Below are 13,605 nucleotides of genomic sequence, written 5' to 3'. Positions count from 1 at the left end.
TTAGAGAGTTTACCCTTCTACTCCCCCCAACTTAACCAAAGATTAGGGAGGGAGTAGGAGCTAAGCTACTGAAAGCTGCAGTTTTTGAGAGCTCTAGCTTCAGTTTATGTGAAATACACCTTCTCTAGCCTTAGCTGTGTTATGAAACATTTATAAATATTCCAGCTACTTGGGAAATTTTAAATTTAGAGCTGTCATTGCAAAAGGTTGAGGCAACAGATGGGTCTGTGTATCATTGACGAGAAGGGGTCAGCAAAGAGAGTAGGCAGCACTTCTAAAGTGGTGTTAAAGCAGTAGGGAACCTCTAGCCTTCAGGCCAAACTTGGCCTGCCAGGCCATTTTGGGAAAGCCACACCCACCCCTATGCTTGATGTTATACATGGCGATAGGTGTGGGACAGGTAAGGGCCAAGCATCAATGGAACAATTGGGAATTTAAAGTGGGCTCCCAACCACCCAACAAGAAGGGGGAATTGCTTCTCCTTCCCAGCGCTGCTCGCTGAAGCCTCCCCAAATGGCTCCTTTCTACCCCTGACATTGGGGATGAAAAGGAGAAGTGTGGGGTGGCTTCCAAAGCATAGGGCTGGCAATACCCTTCTTGCTCTACCTTCCAAGCTTGGGAACCCAGCACAAGGGATTTTGACAGGTGGGTTGCCCTGCAACAGTTGGCCACCTGAGCCAAAAAGGTTCACCAGCCCTATATTAAACTTTTAGACTGTGTGTGTATGTACATGTGAATGATGACAGTTTGCATCCTGTGGGAGTAAAGGGAGAATAGGAACAGAAGACCATGTGATACCATACTTTACAAATTGTATGTAAGCCTCCACTAGTATACACAGAAAATCATGTAGAATGATGGACTGTTGGCCATGTAGAGCATTCTCAAACAAAGGAAACTACTAGCCTTCTCAAAGTATTTCTCTAAATTCCATTCAGTCCAGAGTAACCAAACCTGGAGTAGAGGAGATAGCTCTTATCAGCTGTTAGAAGCAAAACAGGTTGACAATTGAGCACAGCTTCACTATAGATGAATTATGAGGTGGCCTCTTTTGGGGCACTGAATCACCGTCTGAAGGCACATGTGGCCAGCTCCCTGCTGAAGCCATAGCGGGGTCAGGTCTGGTCAGTGCCTGGATGGGAGACTGCCTGGAAACCATATGTAAGCCGCCTTAGGTTTCAATCATGAAAAAGAAAGGTGGGGTAGAAATGTAATAAATAAATAAAATATACAAGAAAGGACAACCATGCCCAAAACAGTTTCAATTAAAACACACTAAAAAAAAATTGGTTTCTACCCTGATACAAGTTGATAGTGCAAAAATAAAGCTGCCTTTGGAAACGGTTGTCTTACGTTTACAAGATAAAACACCACATACAGACATCTGTTGGTTTGGTTTGCATCACATGCCTCAAAGTACAAAAATAGTTTTCTAAATGCATAGATTTGCTCAGTTACCAGCATTGCTATATGATCTCTCCCACTCAAGTGTAAATACTATGCAATATTTAGGAACAAAGTTGATAACGTTGGTGTATAAGCAGTATATAAATAAGTAATAATAACACTTCTTTACCTTATCAGAACTGTGCAAATTGTATAACAGCAGTTTTCATTAGACCTATTACTGGCCGATATAAACTTGGTATGAGTTAGAAAAGGCAAAATAAAGGTGTTTTTACAGCATAGTATGGATTCTAACGATAAAGAGCATATCACAAGGAAACTGAACTTTTACTTGTTCCTCAGTTCACTTGTCTGTCTTACTGTTATTAACACAGAGAAGATACTTAGAACAAATTACTATTATAAAAATGACCAGCAACTACAACAACTCTCTGGTAACCTTAACCTGAAATAATATATTAATATTGTGTCATTAAGATCACATTGCTTGACAAATCATTAGGTCCCAGACTCCCAATTAACTGAGGAAACAAGCATTTACTGGGGAAACAGTTGTGATTAGTTTTCCATTTGTGCTTGTTCATTGGATAGGTTACACATGAGACTGCTAAAATGCTTGAGCTATTCAGGAGTGATCTTAGAGGGAGCTCCACCCAACAAATACTAACTGATGTATGAATGTTAAGAAAAAAGCTGTATATATAAAATATTCAGCAGTAAAGAGACACTTCTTTAGCCTTAAGAAGAATAAAGTTTTTATATAACATCTCGATTGCCTATGAGTCTCAAACTTCAATATGTCAACTTTGCTGCTTTAGTGTTGTAGCAGGGTCCTTCCACCAGCGTTGCTGGAGCATTTCTGAAAGGAGAATTGATGCTTCTCATCAAAACAAATTCTAGCTCTTGAAAATCTTGAAGCCTGGCAACATCTTTATCCTTGAATGAAAGGCAAATAACAGTGATTGATTAGATGGAGTAATTTCATTAAAAAATTCATAACAAAGCAAATGATAAACCAGGCTGTATTGAGATTACCTGATGAAATACATGTCAAGAGCTACTTCAAGCGTCTCCGTGTTTGAGTGACTCCCATTCAACAAACCCACTTTTATCACACTAACTTGCTTAACTCACAGATAGAACTCTATTAGCATGGTGGGTTGCTCCAGTGGAACAGCTAGCCGCACCATGACCATTCTTACTTGTTACCATATATGGGAAAAAATGCAAGTTTTATCTGGTATAAACATTATGTCTTGGATCCAGAGTACACTTGAGCGCCTGCTGGAAGAATGAGGAGGGAAGCAATTTTTTTGCCGATTCCTCTTCCCTGCAGCCCATTATAAAGCTGCTCTGGAGGCCTAGGAACTCCTCAGACAGTGGAGGTAGAGTGGGATAGGAAGCAGAAAAAGGAATTGCAAAACCCACTCCTCCAGCAGGAGGATCCAACCCCCTTGTAATGATCATATGATGCAAAAAAAATGGGTTGTATCCAACAAAGTTGTTTGCACAATGACTTCTACTTGTGCAATGGAACTTTCCCCATGCACCCCAACAGCTGCTCTGGAGGTGCCCCCAACCCTCTGGAGCATATTTGGGAAAGTTCCACTGCACAAGTGGAAGTCCTTGTGCAAAGAGGACAACTTCATTGGATACAACCTTTTTATTTTTACCTAGTTCATAAATTCTCAAGAGAGTAGAGAAATATCAAATCATGAGAATAGGTAATAGGATTAGTACAGCTCCAAAGGCAAGTTATTAGCCAGAAGCCGCAGAAGAGCAATTTTTTATAAGTAGCTATGATGTCCCTGTATGTAGATATTACTGTAAATATGGTAAGTGCAGGTTTTGTAGGGTAAATTTGGTAAGTAGAGTGAGTGAGAGGGGGGAGTACATGGGCTAGAATGCTGGAGAATGCTGTATTGTGATTGAGCATTTGAGTGGCTGAAGGTATAAATGAGAGGATGACAGTTGAGAAAGTTCTGTTGGTTGAGTCGGTTGTGGGTTGGAGTTGGTTGTGGGTTGGATTATATTTGGCTGGTATTAAGGCAGGTTATATATGACTGGAAACCTAGAGTGACACTATATGAAACCATACGCTTGTTAAATATACCTAAAGTAATCTTGTTATTTCCTGGTGTTTATAAATAAATATTTTATTGGTTTACCAAAAGCCTGATCCTTGGCTGGGGTTTACACAGACCAGAAGGGAGGGCAGGGTAATTACCAAGGTGGAGAAACGGTATCAAATGGTGGCAGTGGTGAAGAGAGATATTGTAACATTGTCAAGTATCCAGAGTAACCCGGGGCTGTATGCTTTATAGACAAAGATACAGGGGGGTTGTGGATAGCAAGGGCACCCAGACACGAAGTAACAATAAGCCAGAAGGAGACTAAGGCGAAGTCTCAAAGCAATATTGTGAAATAGGGAGTAGCTGGTGGTGCTACCTAGCAGTGGGATCTTGCGAGATCTGTGCTAGAGCCGGTGAGAGAACAAATAAAAACCAGGATCCTGACTGGAGGGACCTGACAGCAGGTGGCAGCAGGTGGGATCCTCACAGTAGCTTAATAAACAAGTTACTAAAATATAAAAATTCGGTTCTTATTAAAATGTAGCTAACTGTTAAAACTCTGTTCTCCTGTGCATGTAAAGATGACCTCAGGTGGATAACTAGCTCCACTGCAGCGCTGTTCATTTTTGCAGCAACTTCCTGCTTCGTGTGGCTCCTTATCTCAGTTCTTTCTGCCTTTACCAGATGGTTGACTTTGATCCCTGCTCTCATGGTTCAGGCCTGTATATTTCTGTTTGTTTGTCTTTAGTTGTTATTCCTCTTGGGTTGGGTTGATCCTTTTGGAGAGATCAAGGAGGCAATAATAAAACCAATCTTAAAGAAGCCCTCCTTGGACCCTCGAGATTTGAACAACTTTCGCCCAGTCTCAAATTTGCCATTCTTAGGCAAGGCGATTGAGCGGGTGGTGGCAAAGCAGTTGCAAGCGCACTTGGAGGAAGTGGATTATCTGGATCCATTTCAATCGGGCTTCAGGCCTGGACATGGGACTGAAACAGCCTTGGTCGCCTTGGTTGATGATATGAGGAGGGCGTGGGATAGGGGCGAAGGCACCTTCCTTGTCCTCCTTGATCTCTCAGCGGCTTTCGATACCGTTGACCATGTTATCCTCTTGGACCGCCTGGAGAGGTTAGGCATAGGGGGCACTGTACTGCAGTGGTTCCACTCCTTCCTCTCTGGTAGGTACCAAAGAGTAGCATTGGAGGAGGAGGTTTCGGATCCTTGGCCTCTCACTTGTGGGGTGCCTCAGGGTTCCATCCTCTCCGATGCTGTTTAATATCTATGTAAAGCCGCTGGGAGCAATCATTAGGAGATTTGGGCTGCGGTGTCATCAGTATGTGGATGACACACAACTCTATCTCTCATTTAAATCTCTACCGAGGTTGGCTGTAGAAACCCTGTCCAAGTGCCTGGAGTCGGTGAGTGGCTGGATGGGAAGGAATAAGCTGAAGCTGAATCCGGAAAAAACCGAGGTACTGTTCGTGGGAGACAAGGGTAGGTTAGGGGATATAGACCTGGTGCTCAATGGGGTACGTTTGCCCCTGAAAGACCAGGTCCGCAGCCTGGGGGTCATTCTTGATTCCCAGCTGTCCATGGAGGCTCAGGTTTCGGCTGTGAGCCGGGCGGCGCTGTATCAACTCCATCTGATACGGAGCCAGCGCCCCTACCTTCCCAACCATCTGCTCCCACCGGTAGTACATGCCCTGGTCACCTCTCGCCTAGACTACTGTAATGCACTCTACGTGGGGTTACCCTTGAAAACGGTCCGGAAACTGCAACTGGTACAGAATGCAGCGGCTCGTCTGATTAAAGGCAGCCGCCGGCAGGATCACATCACTCCAGTGCTACAGGAGCTGCACTGGTTACCAGTTGCTTACCGAGCCCAATTCAAGGTGCTGGATTTGACCTTTAAAACCCTATACGGTTTTGGACCAGTCTATCTGAAGGAGCGCCTCCAGCATCGGCAGGGATGCCGCTCAACAAGATCAGCCTCAGAAGACCTCCTGATCCCACCGGTTAAAACAGCTAGACTGGTGAGGACCAGGGGGAGGGCCTTTTCAATAGTGGCCCCCACCCTATGGAACTCTCTCCCAAATGATCTCCGCCATGCCCCTTCTATGATGAGCTTCCGCCGGACTTTGAAGACCTGGTTTTTCAGGCAGGCCTTTGGGATGGGTTAAGTTTTTACTGTTGGGTTTTAAATTTTAATGTTTTAATGTTTATGTATTTCTTCTTGTACGTCGCCCAGAGTGGCTGGATAACCAGCCAGATGGGCGACTAATAATAATAATAATAATAATATCTTACACAAGCAGAAGTGCTTTCTTACTCTTGGAAAGCGCCTTTCAATCCAAGCCCTCTGTATTGCTACCCTAAAACAATTGTTTTAAATATATTTTACGTGGAAGTGCATGCCCTGTCAAGGCCCACAACAGCTCTAAATCAGAGTTATGCAACATTGTTTTTATGGTTCAGTCTGTTTGCAGGGATCCCAGCACGTAACTATAAGCTTGAAATGCATGCAAAGTAATTAACTAGAAGTGGTTAGAGTGTGGGACTACGACCTGGGAGACCAGGGTTCGAATCCCCACACAGCCATGAAGCTCCCTGGGTGACCTTGGGCCAGTCACTGCCTCTCAGCCTCGAAGGAAGGCAATGGTAAACCACCTCTGAATACCGCTTACCATGAAAACCCTATTCATACGGTCACCATGAGTCAGAATCATCTTGAAGGCAGTCCATTTCCATTTTAACCACTGCCTATCACTGACTGTAGAATTCTTGACAACCCAGATGCTGTCAAGTTGTGTAACTTATGAGGCAGGCCACATTATGCTGACTATCAGCAGAATTACTTGGTATAGTTCTTGATAGAGTGTTCTACTAATAGAACTGGTGAGGGATTGTATGTTTTAAGGCTCCCCCTGTATAGGAACTTTCTGCACATTAAAAAAATACTTCATGGAGAAAGTGTAGTGGCAAAATACGAACTGTGATCCAGAAAGTCTTTGGGCACTTCCAGATGACCTGTTTTTTGAGCATTCATCCTGATTTGTTTGCAGGGAGACAGACAATATTGCATCAAAGCAAGTGTTATCCCACTTTCCAGTGCATTTTCCTATCACTTTCCTTATTGGAAGTCTGATCTTTGGGGAGCAGGTTTATTGTAGAATACCTCCCAAATGCATTCCCTTTTAGGATGCACACCTTAACATGGTGAGGGGGTTTGAGAGTGTTGAAGAAGCTGACAGCCATGCTGTCAGGAGTCTAGACCAAGAGGCTAGACTCCTAGCAGGGGCACCCAAGGCGGAATGGTCAAAACTGAAACACCAGACTAAGATGCATCCAAACTCAGAGGAAGGCATTGGTAAACCACCTCTGAATACCTCTTACCACAAAAACCCTATGAACAGAGCATCCAAAATGCAACAGGAGATAGTGCTGGAAGATGAGACCCCCAGGTCAGAAGGCACTCACCAAGCTACTGGGGAAGAACAAAGGACAAGTTCAAGTAGTGCTGTGACTAATGACGCAGCTGGGTCAAAGCCGAAAGGAAGCCCAGAGGCTGATGCACACAGATGCGAAAGGAAAGTCTGGAGTTGTGCGATGCAAACAATAGGAACATGGAACATGAGAAGCATGAACCAGGGAAAGTTAGAAATTGTCAAGCAAGAAATGGAAGGTATCAACATTACAATACTTGGCGTGAGTGAATTAAAATGGACGGAATGGGACATATTCAGTCAGACAACTACAAAATATTTTACGCAAGAAATGAGAAATCAAGAAGAAACGGGGTTGCTTTAATAGAAGTGATGTATCAAAAGCAATTAGCTACAATACGAGGTCTGAGCAAGTGATATCAATGAGATTCAAAGGGAAACATATTAACATAACCATCATCCAAGTCTACGCTCGAACAGCAAACGCAGAAGAAGAATTGGAGAGATTTTACGCAGAAGTACAGGAGGAAATTGATCACACACCAAAAGAAGATGTGATGATAATCATGGGGGACTGGAATGCAAAAGTAGGGAACAGAGAAGAACTAGGAATTGTGGGAAAATGGGGTTTAGGAGACAGAAGTGAAGCAGGAGAAAGACTTATTGAATTCTGTGAAGCCAATAATTTGTTTCTTGCAAACACATTTTTCGAGCAACCGAAATTGGAGGGAGAAATATCAATAATTTAAGATATGCAGATGATACCATACTATTAGCAGAAACCAGTAATATTTTGAAACGAATGCTGATGAAAGTTAAAGAGGGAAGCACAAAAGCAGGACTACAGCTGAACGTCAAAAAGACTAAAGTAATGACAACAGAAGATTTATGCAGCAACTTTAAAGTTGACAATGAGGACATCGAACTTGTCAAGGATTATCAATACCTCGGCACAGTCATTAAAAAATCTGAAGGCTCCCATACCAAAAGGCAACCAAAGTTGGAGGGAAGTGATGTCACACCCACAAGATAACAGGAGCCACTAGCTCCCTTCTTCCACCCATTGGTTTTCTCTGCTTAGCAACTACTTTGCCTTAGTGCCTAGGTAGGAGCTGGGAAGGAGAAGAGGCAACTTAGCCACTAAGCAGAGAGAGAACACATATGCTAGAGAATGGTTGCTACCTGAAATTGCTGGAAGGAAGCTAGCAGATAGCCAGGGGTTGTCTAGAACAGTCATTCCTTTTGCAGCATGAATAAGGAGGAATTTAATGTGTGCTCATATTGAAGAACAACCTCAGGTATCCTGAACATCAGTAGTTTCTCAGAGATATGGCAGAACATTAGATGGCGTAACTAGAATCTGATGATAAGCTCTCTCATTTTCTCTACAAAAAACCTTTGTAATTTAGGAGTTGCTGCTGCTTGGTATTGGCTAGAAAAGCCCCACTTCACAAGCAGAACTCCACAAAATAATTCTTTGGATCCTGCTCCTTCCTTTCTTAAAACATGCCATAATAAAATCAAATAATGGAGATCACAAACAAGCACAGTCTAACTTTGACACGGTAAGAAGTTTAGGAGTGAGGGACGGCCCTCTAACTGCTGTTTGGGACAGGGAACCTGACATCTTGCCTGTCCTAACTACTGATCTGTACTATCTGTTTAATAAGGTATATCTTTGCACACAGTAGCATGTGTGGAGCTTGCTGTCATGCATTATGACCTCTGGCTTGAGTCTAAAGCCTAGACAATAAATAGAATGCAAATTTGACATTTTCTAGAGAACAAAACCAGCTGAACACATTATGCTCCAATGCACCAGTTGAAAATGATATTCCTTGCTTGTACAAGGCAATTAATTTGGCCTAGTTTTTATACTGTCTGTGTTCTTTGATGGGCAGAGATCCATTCCAACATGTTTAAGGTTAGAGTGTCAACAAATGAGCAAATACTTAAAAGGAAAATGTTGGTCCTTACCTTTCTTACCAGTGTATTTGGTAGCTTTCTAACCTTTTCCACTTGTTCAGGATTAATACCCAGTTCACAGCAACTCACTCTGAGCAGATCTTGGTAAGTCAGTTCTTGTCTGTCCAGTTCAATTTCAATGAAGTCATTCTCTTTAGGATTCTGAACTCTTACTTTAAGCACCAGTTCTATATATATGTGGAATGAAAAGAAAAGAATATTTGTGTTTTTAAATGAACTTAATCATCACTAACGTGTAGGGGAAATAAAAATCACTTCACTGCAAACCCAAACATCCCTTTGGAAGTATACTCTACACATTTCAACATATATTTACTATCAAGCGTCTTCAAGATTGCAGCCTATATCATTTATATTTTAGCTTTGTTTGCACAAAGACTCAGCACAATCCAATGTCGGTCAGTAACAACAAACTCTAATTGATAACAATGCTTAAGCTTTATTCATTTCAGTGAGACTCTGTCATCTCTGATGGCTTATGTGACCACAGATTCATTTCAAATGTGCAAGTAATGTCAGCACAGCTGAAAAATAATGTGAAAAATTACTAGTTGGCAAAAATACCCTTTCAAACTGGGAAAAGAACAAATGAAGAGGAACAAACAAGCTATGATGATGTTGTTATTAAATTACAATTACATGAAAAAACATGACTGAATTGTATGGCATGCCAAGCAGTAATTTGCAGAAACGTGTTTTAAAAACTATTTATTTAAGGCACCCATTTTTTAAAAAAAGTCTTCACTGGTTATCTTTCAAGTACTGGCCTACAGGAAATTGAGTAAAAAAAATAACATTAACCACACATGCACAGCAGAGAAACTGTTCCAGTCCATTACAGTTTCTCAAGGACATCAATAAGCACAGAATACATCGAAGAAGCAAGTGGGGTGGAGGGTGATGACAGCTGTATAAAGTTATAAAGGGGCTCAAAATGGAAAGGTGATTTACAAGCTACTACCACAAAGGCCATCTGAGCCTCTAGAGCTGTTTACCTGCTCTTCGTACCCATCTTGTTCTCTTGCTTAGTAGCAGCTGCTGGGTCTTAGTACAAACACAGCTGTCTCCTGCATCTGATAGGTGCCAATTGTGCTAAAAATGTCAGCAACTGCAGATTTAATGAAGCCTTGAATTTATGATACTCTAGTCTTAAACAATTAGATATTAAAGCTGGTCAACTTTTTCAAGATGGATAACTGTCTGCTGGTGCACAGAGGATTGTTGGACATGAAGCAGTTTTATTGCTGAAGCTAAGTAGATAAAAGACTGCCTGGGAACTATATGTAAGTTGCCCTGAAATCAGAAGAGCAGGGTGCAAATGAAACATGACAAATAATGCCTTTATATGTGCTAGAGTTAACCATCACAAGCAGAACAATGTTTTGAAATGTTACATTCTAACAATTGTGCCAATGCATGTCTCATTCTCAACACTTACGAGCTTCCACAGCAAATCTGAGGTTTGGGCACATGTATTCCAATAGGAACTGTCTAGTGTTGGTGAGTTGCCAATTTCCTCTTACAATGTCACAATTACTTTCAACTCATTAAGCACCTCTCAATATTTCTGCTATTGTTTCAAGGAAAAAATCCAAATATTACCTGAGATACAGCTCCTGCTTCCTCAGTAGTGTTCTCAAAAGCTCCTTTTCCCCATGAACACTGATCTATTACAGCCTACTAGCTCCCCTTTATCTCACAATGACTTGTATAGTGTGGAATGCCAGCTTTTGATCACATTACACAGAGGAAGGAAAAGGGTAAATGGACCACAGAAGGATGATGGCACAAAATGAATCCCCACCATGTAGCAATTAAGAAAACAGGCCCTATGTTGATGAAATTCTAGCAACTCTTTAAGAAAAAATATATGAAGAACTGCAGGTCATTATGCACACACAACCTCCAACTAGGCAGTAAAAAGCATTAGAATGGGAAGAACACTTCAGTACCTTGCATATTATAAGGGAAAGTTCCTGTGACAAGCAGTGGCTGTAATGGTGGTGCAGTGCCCATACAGGAGCCATTTTGCTGAGGTACATGTTGTCCAGATACAGTTGAGGTCAAGAGAGCTCTGTTGTGAGATGTAAATGAGGGATAAACAGGGCAGCTCTGGACTCTAGGCGGTGTGCATTCTAATACTCCAGAGCTGATAGGAGAAGTGAGCTCCCCTTCACAGTGGTCTTCAGGAAGTTCTGTTTCAGTGTGCAAGGAAATGGGTGTGCAAATATTTTCAAGTTGATTTGCTGATAAACAAGGGCTAGGTTCACTCTCAGATAAGTAAGAGATGGCAGTGCTATTGTCCTCAGGTGGTGCTAAGATAGTAGGGGCATCGTCCCTTTCTCGATTGTCGGCACAAAGAAATGAAGGGTTCATCGACGAGTCTGCAACAGTTGGCAGCTTCAAGTCGTTCACTTCTTGATTGTCACATTCTTCCACTTCAAGGAAGGTAGGGGGACAAGAAAAAATATAATATTTTAACCATTTCCCACATTTAAATAATGACAAGTAGAATTCTCCTGTGCCAGTCAGAACAACAGTATCCACCAAATATATTTTTAAACCATAAATGGCTAGTTTTTAGCTAAAAGAACATAAACACCTTTCAGAGGAGAAGTATGGCATAAAATAAGTGCAGACATTTAATGTACATGTAGATCCAGTCCAAGGAATTTGATTAGCAAGTGTTTGGTTGATGGAAGAAACATCCAGCAGAAATTTATTCATTTATTGGAAAAGGCAGATAAAAGACAAACACGTGCATACATATACAGGCCAAAGTTGCATGGCTGAAGAAGCCCTCATTAATCTACCCAGCTTCAAGTTATTCACTTTAATGTTCTGGTACGCTGTACTTTTTCCAGTGACTTGGAAAACATTTTGGAAACCCTCCTGCAGGCTATTGCTGGAGGACAAGGAAGGGATTTGTAGAATGGGACATAATCTAGGAGGGAATTATTTTTAGATGAGTCCTTAGCAATTTTTAGGTTCCTATAGAAGTTCTGTGCTGGACAATCTGTCCAAATGCCTAGAAACCATCATACCCCCAAAAGGTCAGTACAAATGGAATCTAAAAATTATGAAATCTGAAGAGCAGGACAGGTCTGTGTCATTTAATTGAACAGCTTGTACAAAAACATCTTTCGTAAATTAATCTACTGAAAAGTTATTCTGGTGCTATGTATGGTTACTCAGAAGGTAATCCCAGTAAGTTTAGGGGCTTACATGCAAGCTCCTATACCAGCCAGCGCACCAATTACAGTGAAGTCAGCAGGACCTGGCCATAATTATACCTGTGCTTTGGATGTCAACAGTAGCAGCAAGCAGCAGAGCTTTTCACTGCCATAGCTGTCGGGTCCTGGGATGCCCTGCCTGAGGGGTGGAGCAAGTTCTCCTTGTTGCTAGGATTTCACAGAGGATGAAAAATTTTCTTTTTTTCATTAACATTTAGCTAATGTTGCAAATTTTACTTTTAAAAGTTCTGTTTTAATTTCTGTGACATTAAAATTGTCGGCTAACTTCTTCAAGCCTTGCATGAAAAAAGCCTATGATTGTTTTTCAAAAATACAATAAGCAAGCATGCATAGAACTACAGCCTCACTTCTCTAGTCCACAACCTCCCTCACACAATATCCTACCTGTAAGTATGGCAGTAGTTCTCACACTCTGTTCTTAGGAAGTCTAGTGTTTCTCAGGAGCTTATCAAGAACTCCTTGATGAAAAGATCAGGAATGATAGATAACATATCCAGAAAAATGCTGTCCATCTAATGCATTGTATTAAACATTCATAATGTATTTTTAAAAAGACAAATTCAAGATGTCAAGTATACCTCCCAGGAGTTTTCTGATTTCTTCCTTGGAAGTTAAATGTGCTGCCAGCTCTCCTTTAATTGCAAAAATCTCCTTATCAGCTCCAGAATCCAGCAGGTAAGCAACCACTTCAGTATGATTCCGTTTGCAAGCCCAGTGCAAACACGTCCTATGTAAGAGAAACATAGTTGTTATCAAGCATTTGTAATTGTACAGTTATTACAGTACTCTGAAAGCCAGTTTCATGTCATTAAGTATCAACATGATGTGTACTATGAAAGCTATTTATAAACTACAAAAGTTATCAGAGATGAAACAACAATTACAGCTACTACACTGGTCCAGACTAAGTTAGTTGTACTAGTTTCCATTGACCTCAACAGAACTTAACTAATTAGTCCCATTGATATCAATGGGACCTAAGTTCATCTAGCTTAGTCTGAACCCAATCCAATATGTTGCTATGCAAGAGTGAAAGCTGTGTGATTAGGTTGGGATTTATTTTCTGTTATGAATCAACAGGCCAAACAGGCCAACAAATGGGAACAATAAACCATGAACCTTGGCTCACCATGTCATCCTAACAATGATCATAGTTGTTTCTTCCTAAACAAAGCACTATCAGCAAGAACAAACATTGGCTTCTGATTGTGGTTTGTTTACGAGGAAACAAACCTCAAACTCAAGTTCACCTGATGCAGGAAGCCAAAGTTTTTGGCGTCTTATTCCTACTAGCAGAGGATCATAGCTTGCATGCTGCTTGTTCAACATAAGCCATAGTTTATAGCAGGGGTGGAGAACCTCTACTTCCTTTTTCATTTTTTAATCTTTCCCTCCAATGGAGCACAATGGGAGGGAAATTAACTGTGCCATAATGAATTTAAATAA

General features: G+C 41.4%; 1 protein-coding gene across 2 annotated transcripts in view; it reads right to left on the bottom strand.

Annotated features, from left to right (window-relative positions):
* Window positions 1-92: 92 nt before the first annotated feature.
* The window catches only part of LOC133379889 (ankyrin repeat domain-containing protein 40-like), a 19,067-nt gene continuing 5,554 nt past the window's right edge, over window positions 93-13,605 (bottom strand). Inside the window, exons 2-5 of one of the 2 annotated variants that reach the window (XM_061616013.1) lie at window positions 12,738-12,886; window positions 10,858-11,343; window positions 8,906-9,072; window positions 93-2,343 (exon numbers count right to left, since the gene is read on the bottom strand). In XM_061616013.1, the coding sequence (XP_061471997.1) occupies window positions 2,200-2,343; window positions 8,906-9,072; window positions 10,858-11,343; window positions 12,738-12,886 (946 nt within the window). In that variant the 3' untranslated portion in view covers window positions 93-2,199. Of the gene's footprint in view, window positions 2,344-8,896; window positions 9,073-10,857; window positions 11,344-12,737; window positions 12,887-13,605 lie in introns of both variants that reach the window. The other variant, XM_061616012.1, reaches the window with a different exon arrangement.

The sequence above is a fragment of the Rhineura floridana genome, chromosome 3, assembly GCF_030035675.1.
Source record: "Rhineura floridana isolate rRhiFlo1 chromosome 3, rRhiFlo1.hap2, whole genome shotgun sequence".
Taxonomy (NCBI): domain Eukaryota; kingdom Metazoa; phylum Chordata; class Lepidosauria; order Squamata; family Rhineuridae; genus Rhineura; species Rhineura floridana.
This window is presented reverse-complemented; position numbering and strand designations above follow the sequence as displayed.